At 47.8% G+C, this 13,811-nt stretch overlaps 1 protein-coding gene across 1 annotated transcript; it reads left to right on the forward strand.

Annotated features, from left to right (window-relative positions):
* The first annotated feature begins 2,902 nt into the window (after positions 1-2,902).
* Positions 2,903-8,152, forward strand: LOC124692453 (ubiquitin carboxyl-terminal hydrolase 3-like). The gene is made up of 9 exons (XM_047225839.1): positions 2,903-2,977; positions 3,075-3,206; positions 3,291-3,344; positions 5,199-5,304; positions 6,388-6,446; positions 6,534-6,608; positions 6,845-6,893; positions 6,989-7,065; positions 7,755-8,152. The coding sequence occupies exons 1-9, from the start codon at positions 2,927-2,929 to the stop codon at positions 7,836-7,838; spliced, it is 687 nt and encodes a 228-aa protein (XP_047081795.1). The 5' UTR covers positions 2,903-2,926; the 3' UTR covers positions 7,839-8,152.
* The last annotated feature ends 5,659 nt before the right edge of the window (positions 8,153-13,811 follow it).

Below are 13,811 nucleotides of genomic sequence, written 5' to 3' on the forward strand. Positions count from 1 at the left end.
GAGACAGCAAGCCACCTGCTGCTCCACTGCCCCCCGGCGGCTGGATTCTGGCGATCCATTGGCGTGGCCATCCCAACTGCTGCCCACATCACCGACCTACCTCTCCTACGTGCTCCGAGCAGGGTGGCGAGCGATGCCACCTCGACCTTCCTTCTTCTTGGCTGCTGGCATCTCTGGAAGCAGCGTAACGCGAAAGTGTTTCGCGGCGATGATGCCTCTCTCCCTCGTCTTCTGAAGGCTTGCCGCGACGACGCCGTTCTCTGGCATGGACGTCTCCCTCCCAGGCTCCAAGAGAATGTTGATGCATGGCTTGCATGTCTCCAGGCACCTGTTGCGTGATCGTTTGTAATTTAATCTCTCTTCTCTTCTCTCTGTCCCCTTGCTGTAAAACATCTGGGGCCTGCCCCCTTTTTTTCGATATAATTCAGGTGGGGATCCTCTCCCCCCGGTGAAAATTCGAAAAAAAAATAAAAAAAAAGTATGACTATGTTTCTTAATATATGGAGAGGTTTCTTTTGTTATGTTCAATCATGTAACCGAGAGGATCTTGAACATAACTACGGTGCCCTCAATTGCTCGGTCCTAATGCTTGCTCTGATGTTTCTGTATAACCTTTTTCTTTTCTTTTCAATATAATAACTAGCAACGATGATGTCACCTCAAAAAATGTCCATGCCACGTATTACCAAGGTCCGGAAGAAATGTGCAAGTTTTCTCCCTAGAAGAGTTGAAGCATGGAATTTTCACATGATGAACTGCATTGGACGTGAACGTTTTGAACTAGTTTTGTAATGTAGAACATTGGAATGGTTTCATGTCTACTAGTATGTACAACTCAGGGGCGGTGCCCCCCCTCCCCCCTAGATCATAATAATCCAGTATCGTGGTTATTCGGTTGGTCATCTACATTTTTGCAGGTACATAAATGACTAGGGCCACTTCTTTTGGGCTCCTGCTTATGCAGAAGCCAGCTTATAGGAAATGGTGGGGAGAAACTGTGGTGGGAAGAAGCTCCTAGAAGCAAGTTCTTCCTATTCTTTTGGGCTTCTAGAAATTTTGCTTATTTGAGGTGTTGAGTTGTGAAATGCCTGTAATGTCCCTAAATTGGATATGTGTTCGAAATAACTTATAATACCATAGATATGGTCGTGTTAGTGCTACAAATGAATGAAGAAAATTAAAGAAAGTCTAATAATAATTAGAATACGGTGTCGTAGTATAATTTAGTACAATCCAAAATAAAACAAATGTCATAGTGTATTCATAACTACAATACAAGAACTTCTCACGCAACTAAACTCTCAGCAATGTCCTTGCGTAGTTGTGCCATCTATTTTTCATTTGCTTTTTATCATATTGTCTCTTTGTGCGCGTGTTGAAGTTTGAAACCAAATTGGCGTAACCATTTGCATTCAAAACTTGCACCGGACGATTATTTTTGTTCACTTCTTCGATGCAGCAATCAAGAAAAACACGGTGAGCAACGGGATCCCAACTTGCTTTCACATGTTCGTGAATGTACATGCATAACAACATCAGTAAACCAATGTACATGGACAGATTTTACATCAAAAGTGCCCAGATTTTTTATTCGTACATGTAAATGCCAACATCAATAAACCATAGCATAGATCACAAGTGCCCAGAATTTAAATCATAGTTCACATGGACAGATATTAGCTCACAGCCATGAACAACTACACATACACAGTAGCAGCAACAAACTGACATCAATCCACAAAATAGAATCAGTTCATGGTGCAAAAAGATGTCCGAAATTGGAAGGAAAGTGGTAGTTACCGTGGGCACAGGGGTCGTCATGGACTGGCCGAGGGTGTCACCGGCGGAGGTGGATCGACGACCTTGCTTGCCGGGCTTGCGGGGGCGCGGGGGCGGGGCCGGCTACGATGGCGACGGCGGGCCAGCAGTGGTGGCGACGGAGGGGCAGGTCCGGTAGCGGCGATGTACGGGGTGGATGCGAGCGGAGAGGCCGGCGGCGGGGCCGGCGGCGGTGGAGCGGCGGGGCCAGCTACGATGGCGACGGCGGGCCAGCAGTGGTGGCGACGGAGGGGCAGGTCCGGTAGCGGCGATGGACGGGGCGGATGCGAGCGGAGAGGCCGGCGGTGGAGCGGCGGGTCCGGCGACGGTGGAGCGGCGGGTCCGGCGGCGGAACCCTAGCGAACGTGGGCTTCTCCCGATTTTTTGCTCGGGACGATGGGGAGAGATCTGTTTTCGTTTTCTTTTGCTTTTTTCTTTTTGTTATTCGCTGAACCGGCACTTCGGGGTGGCATCTCCTGTAAAATGCTCTCAATTCTGGGGCCAAGTTGACATACCGATTCGGCTAACTAAAGGAGAAGCTCGGGAAACTGGGTCTGGGCAGTTTCTAGATTTGCACTACGGCATCGCTTCTCGGTGGAATTAAGCTGATCATAAGCCTGAGAGTTCTTTTGGACTTCACCTGTTTGGAACCTAGAAGCACCTCCATAAACCTAAAAGAAGTGGCCCTAATTTCTCGATGTGGTACGCCCCGCTGAGGGCTATTGTTGTGCAGCGATTGTGGCTTTAGCCACAAAAAAAAAATCTGAGATCAACATTGTTGGTTGTAATTTTGCCTTTGCTCAGGGCATCTTTTTACAGTTGCGGGCCAAATTGTCCATTATTTTGTTCTACTACATGATGTCAAATTTTGGGAAAAGGTTGTTTTGGTTGAAAGCATCCAAAATCATCCGAAAATTCTTTCGGGTCAAAGCCGAGGAATTCGACCAACTAGACACGGACGCCTGGGGTACGAGCGTAGGGAGAACGCCACCGCGCAGCGCACAGAAAACGCTCGCCCCGAACCCAATTGGCCCCTACGCGCCGCTATTGCTTCTCCCCTCTCCTCCGCCAGGCCTCTTCTTCTTCTTCCTCCGCAAGCCAAGAGAAGATGGGGAAGCGATGGATCCCGCTCGAGGCCAACCCCGACGTCATGAACCAGGTGACCACCACCTACCCACCCCACCCGGCTCTAGGGTTCCGCTTCCTTCCTTCCGTTCCGGGCGCGCTCTAACCGACAGTTGCCGCCGCCGCCGCAGTTCATGTGGGGGCTGGGAGTCACCGAGGGCGAGGTGCAGTTCTGCGACGTCTACGGCCTCGACGACGACCTGCTCGCCATGGTGCCCCAGCCCGTGCTCGCCGTCATCTTCCTCTACCCGCTCACCTCCCAGGTTATTAAATTCCTCCTGATCCCTTTTTAATCCTGTGCCGTGAAGAGGGCGATGCTGAGTTTTGTTGCTTTCTGGGGTGAGCAGGATGACAAGGTGGAGGAATACGACGCTTCTACCACCTCCACGGCAGGGGGCAAGGTACGGTTCTGTTGTCCTGCTTAGCTTGCTTTCCCTGTCTAGCGAATCTGGTGTGTTCGACTGAATGCTTCATCTACCTTGTGATCTTTGTATGGCGTAGATTGGTGAACAGTGCGCTGAACTAGGTAGGGAAGATACAATTAACAGTGCCCTAGCACGGCTTTCCGAATTCTAGATGGTCTCCGTTAACTGGATTTTTACCGCAGACAGCAGGAATACTGTTTTATGTTTGGTGGTTAAATATCTCCATGGGTTCAGTATAGGTCCATTGCTATTTGAGATACAGCCAGATTTTTGTGGTGCTAATATTTGCAGTGCACTCTGTCGGGTTATACAGCTACACCAAGACACACCAACGACTTATTCCTGTACGCTGTAGTGTTGTAAAAGGTCCCAAAGTTGCTAATCTTTGGCGATACTGTTTTATTTGACGAAACACGGTTGGTGTGTATGAATTGTTTGCCTTGTCGAATTGGGATCTTTAACTCTACCCACAGCCCTTGTTGTTGCTGCATCAAAATTGTTAGCAGTTAGAATGTACAGCCATACACATGAAATGGACTAAACGTCTAGGCTCACTTTACGGGGTTTTTGAATGGTTCACTCTGGCTAGTGTTGCTGTATGATGTAGTACTGCAGGAACGCCTCTAGTTATGAACTCCATTAAGTTAGCCTAGATTTGATGTAATCGCATGCAATAGTTTTTTCTGAACACCAAATAGCACTGTAATTTTTGCCCTGACCAGTGAGAAGATATCGTTTCACTTCGTCATGGTTGACAGTAATGTTTTCTACACCATAACTCACATCCATGTCATTCTCTTAATAGAACACAAGTCTGGTCACATGGCCATTTTCTGGTGCAAGCTTGATCTTAACTTTCTTATTTTCTTATCCAATAACATTAGTATCGAATCTTCTTTAGAGTAGTTAGCGTTGATCATTTTTGCAGTTGTATAGTTGCACTCATGACTGTTTCGTCCTAGCAAAAATTATCCATGGTCATGTTACTTATTATACATTTTTCACATCCTTCGCTTGGAACTTGGAAAGTGCTACAGGTATATTAAGACATCTGTAATAATGTGTGCCATTCTGTAAGTAGCCTAATTTAGTGGTCCAAATGAATTTACTGTAACTGCTTAGGTCACTGGTTGAACAATAAATGGTTGGAGTGCAACCATACTAACTGTATGCCCATAATATATGTTGAATTTATACTTTTTTATCTGTCGCTTATGAATTTTGATGTCATATTATGGGAAATCAAACACGACAGATGTTATTCTCCCAATTATGTTCCAATCACTAGGAGACTAGGAGACTTCTTATCATACCCTGGATATGTTACACTTTCCAGTGTCTGTTTCGGCAAACATGTTCCACGTTGATTTTATTTGTGTGCAAAGTATATGTTGGATAGATCCAAATCATCTTTTACTTTATACAAAATGTTGAAGTGCATGTCAGTTTGTAGGCCACCAGTTATGATACCCTGGCTATGTTACATTTTCCAGTGTCTGTTTCGGCAAACATGTTTCACCCTTGATTTTATTTGTGTGCAAAGTATATGTTGGATAGATCCAAATCATCTTTTACTTTATACAAACAAATGTTGAACTACATGTCAGTTTGTAGGCCACCAGTTATCTACTTGAGCATCAGTTCGAATATGTAGATCTGTTTTGCTGGAAAAAATGTTACTCCCTCCCATCCATAATATGTGTCAGGGCTTTAGTTCAATTTAGTCTAAATTTGATCTAAAACTCCCACACTTATTATTGATCGGAGGGAGTACAGGGTTAGTTTATGCAGATATCATTTACCTTTCTAATCTAATGACTTGGTATGCAGGATTTAAGCAAGAAGGTGTACTTTACAAAACAGACTGTTGGGAACGCTTGCGGAACGGTTGGTGTTATTCATGCAATAGGGAATGCTGTATCCAATATCAATCTGGGTAACTCTTGCAACTTTTGATGACCTTTAATAAGGGGCTGCAATCTATTAGTTACTGTCAAGCTATTATGTCCTGAACTATTCCCTGTGGTACAGAATAAAGTTGTCAGTTGGTAATAATTTAGCAGACATGAAACTTATATTAAGTGATGCTTTTTCAGTGATCCACATTTTCTTAAGTATTCCCAACAATAAACAGCAAGCACCTTGTCTATATTGATCATATATTCAAACTTGGTTTGATCATAATATAAAGAGTTAAGTGCATCATAGGTCCCTAAACTATTTCGAGTGTCTCAAGTAAGCCCTTGAAATTTGAAAATCGTCATTTTGGTCCTGCAAGTGCAACTAGCGAGCCATCAAGGTCCAAATTAATGTGTTGTAACGGTCAATGTGTCGCGGTAGATTTGGACCTGGGTGAAATTGCACTTCCGGCTCAGAGTTCCTAGACCTCCATGAGATCCTTGAAATAGACGATGGAGCTATGATGTATACTTCACTCTAATATAAATAAGTTTTACTTATTTTATACACTTCAATCTTGCAAAGTATCACCCATTTTGCAGTTCTGACTAAAATAAACAAAAAGTTTGATGGGATGGAATGAAAGTGGCTCAAGTGTCATGAGAAATGAGATTAGGGATCAGAAAATGTAAAAGAAAAATACGGAAATGCTTGGTATTGGGTATTATGGCTATTATGCATGCTCTTTTGTTCACGGCCAACTTAATAGGTCATACCCTGATCTATCTTTCTACTCCCTCCCTCAAAAAATAAAATAAAATAGATGTCTGAGGTTTGTCTAAATCTGGATGTATCTAGACACTAAATAGCGTCTAGATACATTCAGATTTAAACAAATCTTAAACATCTATTTATGGACAGAGGTAGTAGCACATTATACGCATATACTAGTACATGCTTTTGGTTGCTATAGAGTTGGTCTAGTGGTCTATCTATTTAGTATTGTTTTTACGCTCACTTTTTTTTTTCCTGAAATGTATAACCTATTTAACAGGCTTAAACACGAACATATCCTTAGCTGCTTTACTAGTTCTGAATTTATTCTCTCCTTTCTTTGCAGTTGAGGGATCTTATTTTGATAGGTTTTATAAGAAAACAGCTGATATGGATCCTGTCCAGGTTAGTATTTTAAATATTAAAATTCATTTATGCTTCGGTAATGACCTATTTTATTATCCTTATGTACAACATGTTTGCTACCTTCAGCGTGCTGCCTTTCTCGAGGAGGATGATGAGATGGAGGGTGCTCATTCAATTGCTGCTTCTGCTGGTGACACTGATGTAACCACTCCCATTCCATTCTTCTTGATATGTCCACTACTTAGTACACTCACCCTTTTGAGGAATAACCAATTACACTAATGATAGTACGACACTTCAGTTGTGCAAGAGAAGTTCTAATGGATCCAGGCCTTGTCCAAAATAGTGGAAAATAGGAAATATGACAATACTAGTGATATCCTCCATAGAGTTGAGGTGGGGATGTGCCTCTCATATTAATTGTCTTCCTTGTGCAGGCAAATGTTGATGTGAATGAACATTTTGTATGTTTCTCTTGTGTTGATGGTACGTATCGTAATAGCATACTTAAACGCTAATTGCAACTTTTAGTAGTAATCCATTGGCAAACTAATGATGCAATCTTCTTTGGCATGCGACAGGTGAACTTTATGAGCTTGATGGACGAAAATCGAAACCAATATCTCATGGCCCTTCATCACCTGAAACATTGCTGCAGGTCAAACATTTTGTTCCCATCTTCTGTTTTCTACTTTTGATGTAAAACAGCGCTTATATATTTCAGCCCTATCTATTGTCCTACCAGTTGATTGTTTTAATTCGATGGTATTCTCTTAATGAAGTTTTTATCATATGGTCGAGTGCTCCATTAAACCTCTGATGAGGAACAATAAGCTTTACCAGTTATCTGTTTCTAGGATTACTCCATCTGGGCGGAATAAATTGTTGTTCCATCTACGAGATTCCTACACTCTACTCCCTAATAGTCTAGAAACATTGGCTAAGACTTTATGTCCGCACTTAGGTTCAAAAGGGTCAATAGTACATGACGAGGTTCAAGTGTCTTCTCTGAAGGATAATAGGGCCCAATTGTTGGATTATATGGAACAAGATATCCGTCTTTTAGCTGGTGTGATGCTTCGGGCTCAATAAATTTATTGGACAAAATACAATGTGGATATCGGGCAATGTTTGACATTGGTCATATAGTTTGTCACCGTTGTCCCTTTTGTGAATAGATGTTTAATCGTATCTGCACATGGGTACATCTTTTTCATGTTGAGCTTGGTGTCATCTGTCCAGATGACTTGCATTTAGAATGGATACAGTTTCTGGTTTTTGGTTTACTATTTCATATCTGTTTTTTCTATAATAATAACAGTGCAATCTTCTTAAATCTGTTCTCAGGATGCTGCTAAAGTCATCAAAGCCAGAATTGCACAGAACCCTGACTCAATGAACTTCAATGTCATGGCTCTTTCAAAAGAGTGAACCGGTGATATAAAGTGGAATGGATAGGTTTGATCTTTTCCTATTCCATGGTCTGATGCCTGATAGTCTGTGTACTTCTTAAGGAAAAAGAGGGATATAGTTGGTTGCTTAAAGTAAAACTGTGCTCTTTGCACAAAGTTCACATCCTATGACTTGCCATGTTGTTTGATATACTTTCTCCTCCTAGCAATCTAGATAGAACTACTGTTGCAGATTTACGTCTTTACATCTTTTGTATCGATATCAGAATGGAGTCTTAGTTACTGGAGTGAAAGAGTTAAAAGTGCACTTAATAGACTTTCTTTTGTCGTTTATATTGTTCCTAGCAAACACATGCCAGCTTCAGACGCAAAATGATCGAATCAAGCTGTACTAACATTTCTGGGCAAATATGCACGTCATGGTTAATTATTATGCCATAAAACCCAGCAGAAATGGTCAAATAAGAAGCCCGAGAGTAGCCTTGATTTTATTCTCATTTCTCTGAACACCACTCAAGTGGCTACTGCCCTAAGTACACACAGCCTCCAGCGTGCTCCTCCTCGAAATATGCTTTCGCCCCGCTATATTAATATAGCACACCACCAATACAACATAGGATCCATTGCTGGGGCAAACAACACAAAGCAAGCCCAAAAAAAAAAAACACAAAAGAAAGAAAAGAGAAACTAATGCCGAAAGGGTCGGATCAATGAATGAAAACGGAGATGCATTGCAACCGCTGCGCCCGCCGGATAATGCCCACCACGCTCCTCCTCTGAAGTTCCGCGTACCAAGCAACACCTTCAAGAAGGGGTGCAACGACGACGCAACGGCTGCCCGGAGTAGTCCTAGGGTTTCCCCCGGTACGCGCAAGGACATGGAAACAGGGCTTCACCCAACGCCCTTCAAGAAGGAAGAGTGGCGCCCGCGGGCGTCACCGCGTCGGTGCCGGCAATGCCGACAGGGATTTCTCCCGACCCTCGCAACCTCGCCTTGGACACTCCATCGTGCTCCACCACACTCGCCACCCACCACCATGCGCCACCACGGCCTTGCAAGCACCACCGCCGTCTCACCGTGACCAACGAAGCGGGGTCATCACGAACAGGACGAGCCAACCGGGAGCAAGAGGCAACACGTCAGCAGCCACGCCGGAGGAACCACCTCCACCGCCACCTGCGGACACCGACTGGACGCGGCGACCGGAACACACCAGGCCCACCTGGCCCGGCCGAGCCCGAGCGGGCTCGTGAAGTTCTTGTCTACGCTCCGCCGACATCGCCGCCCCGAGCTCCGGCCTTCCCTCCGTCCGCCTAGAGGAGCACCACGGGGGAGGGAGCCGGCCCGCCCGGACCTAGATGGGGCCCGAAGGGCCCAGATCTGGGCCAGGCAGGTGGAGCCCCGAGCCACCGCGCCGTCCCGAGGCCAAAGAGCCTCGCCACCAAGTCGTCGTCACTCGCCGCCGCACCACCAAGGAGGAAACGCCGCCGCCGGAACCGCTCCGACCTGGGAGCACCGCCACCAGACGAGGAGACCCCGCGTCTCCCCTTCTTATGTGCGGGGAAGAGCAGCTCCGCCGCCGCCGGCACCGCACGGGGCTTTGCCCGGCGGCCTGCGCCGATGGCGGAGGCTGGGGAGGCCGGAGGAGGGGGGCGAGGGGGCGCTAGGCGCTGGGCGCCCTCCTGTCGCCCGCTGGGAGCGGCAGCAAGGGCCGGGGGAGAGGAGGGGTGGGGGTCGGGGGCGGAGGCGAGGAAGGCCTGGCGGTGGCGGCGGCGCGATGGGGCGGAACCCTATTCGCCTTCGCGTCGCGGGAGCCCTTCGCGTCTTTCCCCTACCAGTCAATCTTCCTCCCCTCGCCCTTCCTTTCTTTCGCCTCCAGCGTGCTGGCAAGCAAGCAACGCCGACAAGACCGTGGGTAGCGTTCACCCGCACCGGTGACTGCCTCAGCCCTATTCCTGTACATCTAGACCTAGCGGCGTACGCATAGTGATTGGTCTGTCCGCCCAGACGCAAATGCGCGCCGAGTGACCTAGTATTTCAACCGGCCCCGAGTGACCTAATATTTCAACCGGCCCCGTATGTTAGGAACAGCGAAATCGACCGTTCGAATTTCCTTCCTCCTCCCCTTCTTTGCAGCCCTAGGGCGATGCTACCAGCCCGCTAGCCCACCCCAACCCCGCGGCACCATCGTGTAGTACCCGACCTTTGTTCCGCCCTTGCCCGCTGGAGTACATGATTGGAGTCGGGGTAGAATCTCCAGCCCCTTGGCCGCATATGTTGCATCTTTGGTGGCCACACATCTGCAGACTGTGTCGACCGACCTCGCCGCCCAAGACATGTTCGGTCAATTGCGTTGGTAGGTTCCCGAATTCATTTTTGGGTGTCATTGTAGGCCACCATTGATTCGTAGTTGCTACCCACACAGGTGGACATGTGGAAGTTCATTGACAAGTTCCGCAGTGAGGTCATTGACTCCTCTTCCGGCGACGAGTCCAACAAGACGACGCATGCCATGGCTACGGCAGCCTTCATCCTCCGCGAGCACAATGCTAGCCAAATGCCGGTGTATCGGGGCTCTCTGAAGGGCCGCTCAAGAAACCTGCCACGCGACAAAGTCGGTGGGCACCTCCGGCTCTGCGAGGACTACTTAGACCGCACCAATCCGATGTTCCAGGAAAAAATGTTCCGGCGGCGGTATCGGGTGTCAGTGGAGTTGTTCATGGTCGTTCTACGGGGTGTTAGAGACTACGACCCATACTTCCAATGCAGGCCCGATGCCACAGGTGCTCTAGACTTTGCCTCCTACCAAAAATGTTCCGCAGCTATTCGCATGATATCGTACGTAATGGCTACTGATATCTTCGATGAGTAGCTACCAGGAAAGATGTGGAGCGGGGATTTGGTGTGCTCCAAGCTTGGTTGGCAATTGTTCATCACCTAGCTAGAACATGGTCACTGAAGACCATGCATGAGGTGATGACCTGTTGCGTGATCATGCACACCATACACCATGATCATTGAAGATGGGCGTTATGATGGCTGCAATAATCACATATGGGATTTCCAGGGTGAGCTTATTGCGCCAAGCCCTGGGTCATCAAGCTGCCAATAGTATCTGCATATGAATATTGAAGTCACCGATGACAACATGTCCAAACGCCTACAGAAGAATTTGATTGAGCATCAGTAGGCATTAGTTGGCCATGAAGACATTGATTAGTCATCAATATCACCTCATCCTCATGCAGACTTTGAAATATTTGGGTGTAATAAATAAGTACTTTGAACTTGTTTATTTTGGTGTTTGAATGCTAACTTTCGTGTCCGCGGACCAAATGCGTCAGGCTGCGGGGCACCTCCAGACGCAAACGGACGCGCGATCAAAAATGACCATTTTCGTACCCACGGGCCGACGCATATGGACGCATGTGGCCATTTTGGGCGTCCGATTTACGTCGCCCCGTTGGAGAGCGCAACCATCTCCTCGAACACTGCAGGTAGCATCCCCTGCATGCCGGTGGCTGTCGCAGTCCTGGCCCCATTGATGGCCTTAGCGTGCCTCCTCATCTTGTCCTCCATCATCCTTCGGCTCGCTGCGATCTCCTTCTTCCGCCGCGCCACCTCGTTGCCCGTGTCGTGCACCTGCATGCTGTCATGGTCCCCTCAGTGCAATCCTCTTCTCCTCGGCAATGGCTTTTCTCTCTTCGGTGGCCATCTTCTTCCACTTCTCCTCCTCCATGGTCTTGAGCTTGGCCCACATTGCCACCTTCTCCCCTCTCCTCTCGACCGCCGAAGCTTTCTTGGTCTCAACCATAGCACAAATTTCTTCCTTGTATCCTCCTTGGGAACCTCTTTTTATCCTCTTTTTTGCAAGCTTTTGCCCTTCGGGCCTCTTGTGCGGGTCTTCATCTTCCTCATCGCTGGCCTCAACGGAGATGCTAACCCTTGACCTCTTTGGAGTGGTCTCCCAATTCCTCTGCACCTACTTTTCATTGCCAACAAGCTCTTTGTAGCAATGATGCAAGTTGAAACCTTTGCCACCATTCGTCTTGTTGCGTAGCTGTAGAGGTCTTCGATGATGGTCTCATACTCCGTAACAGGCACTCCAACTGTTGCATTGCTCTAGAATGGCGCCTCACCGGTGGCCGAGAGAGCCTTGTGTGCAAGTGATTGGAATGGTGATGATGATGTTGTTGTTGTAGTCCTTGATACGAGCCCAAAACTTCTCTTTGGATTGGTCGTTGCCAACCGATGCGTCAAGTGACACATTCATCCAAGCATAGCACAAATGCAACATCCTCTTGTTGGTTATTGTTGGTGGCTCTTGGCTTCTTTGTGCTCCCTTGTGTCTCCTCCACCACTTCCTTGGTGGCATGGGCGGACGCAGCGGGGGGCCGGGGGGGCCGTGGCCCACCCAGAAATTCTGCAGCCCAAATTGGTACCCTATGGAAAAGGCCCAATTAGCCCGAACTGGAGAGCCTGGAGGAGTCGTCGACGAGGTCACAGACTCACAGGCGGACGCGGTCTCCAGACTCCAGTCACGCATTCTGCCACGCGATCCCGGATCCCCGCGCCCCGACAGCCGCCGCCAGCCGACGTGGTCCCAGCGCCGCCGCCGCCCGCCCGCCCTGGACTGTCCGGCTGTCCTCCGGCCGCCGCCCGCCCGCGGCCCGCCCTCACCGCGTCACCCAGCCGCGCCGCCCCGGCCGGCGCACTGACCGCCGGCAGGGATATTCGGGATCCTCAAAAAGCTCGGACGGGACACTCCCGGCAGCGACAAGCAGAGGACGGTGATCGCCGTGGACGGTAGGCTGTACGAACACTACACGGTCTTCAGCGAAACTGGTAGCTCTGTAACTGTATGTAGCCGGAGCTTCCATGGAGAGGCATATCTCCAGTAACTGGTATCTCTGTAATTATAAATTGCAGGAAAACGATTCTGTTCTCCAGCAAAATTTCGGCTCCCTTGCACTGTGTGTTATTTGTCTAACTGTATAAATTGCAGGTAATGAGACTTGCACAATTCTACCTCAATAACATATCAAGAATGGATTTGTTAAAACTTGAACTCCAACTTAAGATCTTTATTGATGACATGAGAAAAGATGGGTGATGAGCTCTTGAACCAATGGTTAGTGAAATTTATCGAGCGATGGTGTTCATTAATGTATTGGAGAAAAGATGTAATTTTCTGTTTATGCTATATTATCATGTTAGACTCTTTTCATGTTTTAAATTATTTGTATAGTAATCGTGCATATTTGATATATGTATTGAACTTCAATGTTGACAATAAATTTGTCTTATATATTGTTCATTACTTCATTAGGCACAGGTTTTTCACATTTTGGGGAGCGCAAAATTTTTTTTTTGAAGGTGTGCCCCCCCTCAAATTCTTTCCTGCGTACGCCACTGCTTGGTGGCCTCGACCTCTTAATCGTCAAAGAGGATATCATCTATCCTGACGTAATGGCTCCCATCCAATTATACCATGAAGTCGGCCACCTCCTCCCTCACCGAACTACGATTCATCACAACAAGATCACCACATGTCTACAACCATCACCGAATGAGATGTGAAGAAAAAAAAACGATTTTTTTACCTTGTCGGCGTTTCAACGAACACCTCGCTGTGATCGATGATGACGATGGTCGGACGGGCGGTCCGGCCTCGGGGAGGGTTCGCCGATGAGGCCTTGCGAGACAGAGGGGTTGGTGCAGCCTTTGGAAGTGTTGTCGCGGACTTCTTCCTCTTCTTGTTGGCCGCTGCCTTGATGAGCATCATTTTTGCCGGAGTGGGCTTGCTCGCCGCCGGTCGGCCACCGGATTTAGTGGAGGACGAGGCGCCACCTCCGGATCCTCCACACGCTTTCCGTTGGCATTGGCGAGGGCTACAATGCCGTGGCGAAGAACCGGACCACGCCGTTGGCCCCAACCTCTTCCTCCCCGCGGTCGCGGCGGAGATGTTCGATTGCGGCGACATCGGGGCAT

The sequence above is a fragment of the Lolium rigidum genome, chromosome 2 (assembly GCF_022539505.1).
Source record: "Lolium rigidum isolate FL_2022 chromosome 2, APGP_CSIRO_Lrig_0.1, whole genome shotgun sequence".
Taxonomy (NCBI): domain Eukaryota; kingdom Viridiplantae; phylum Streptophyta; class Magnoliopsida; order Poales; family Poaceae; genus Lolium; species Lolium rigidum.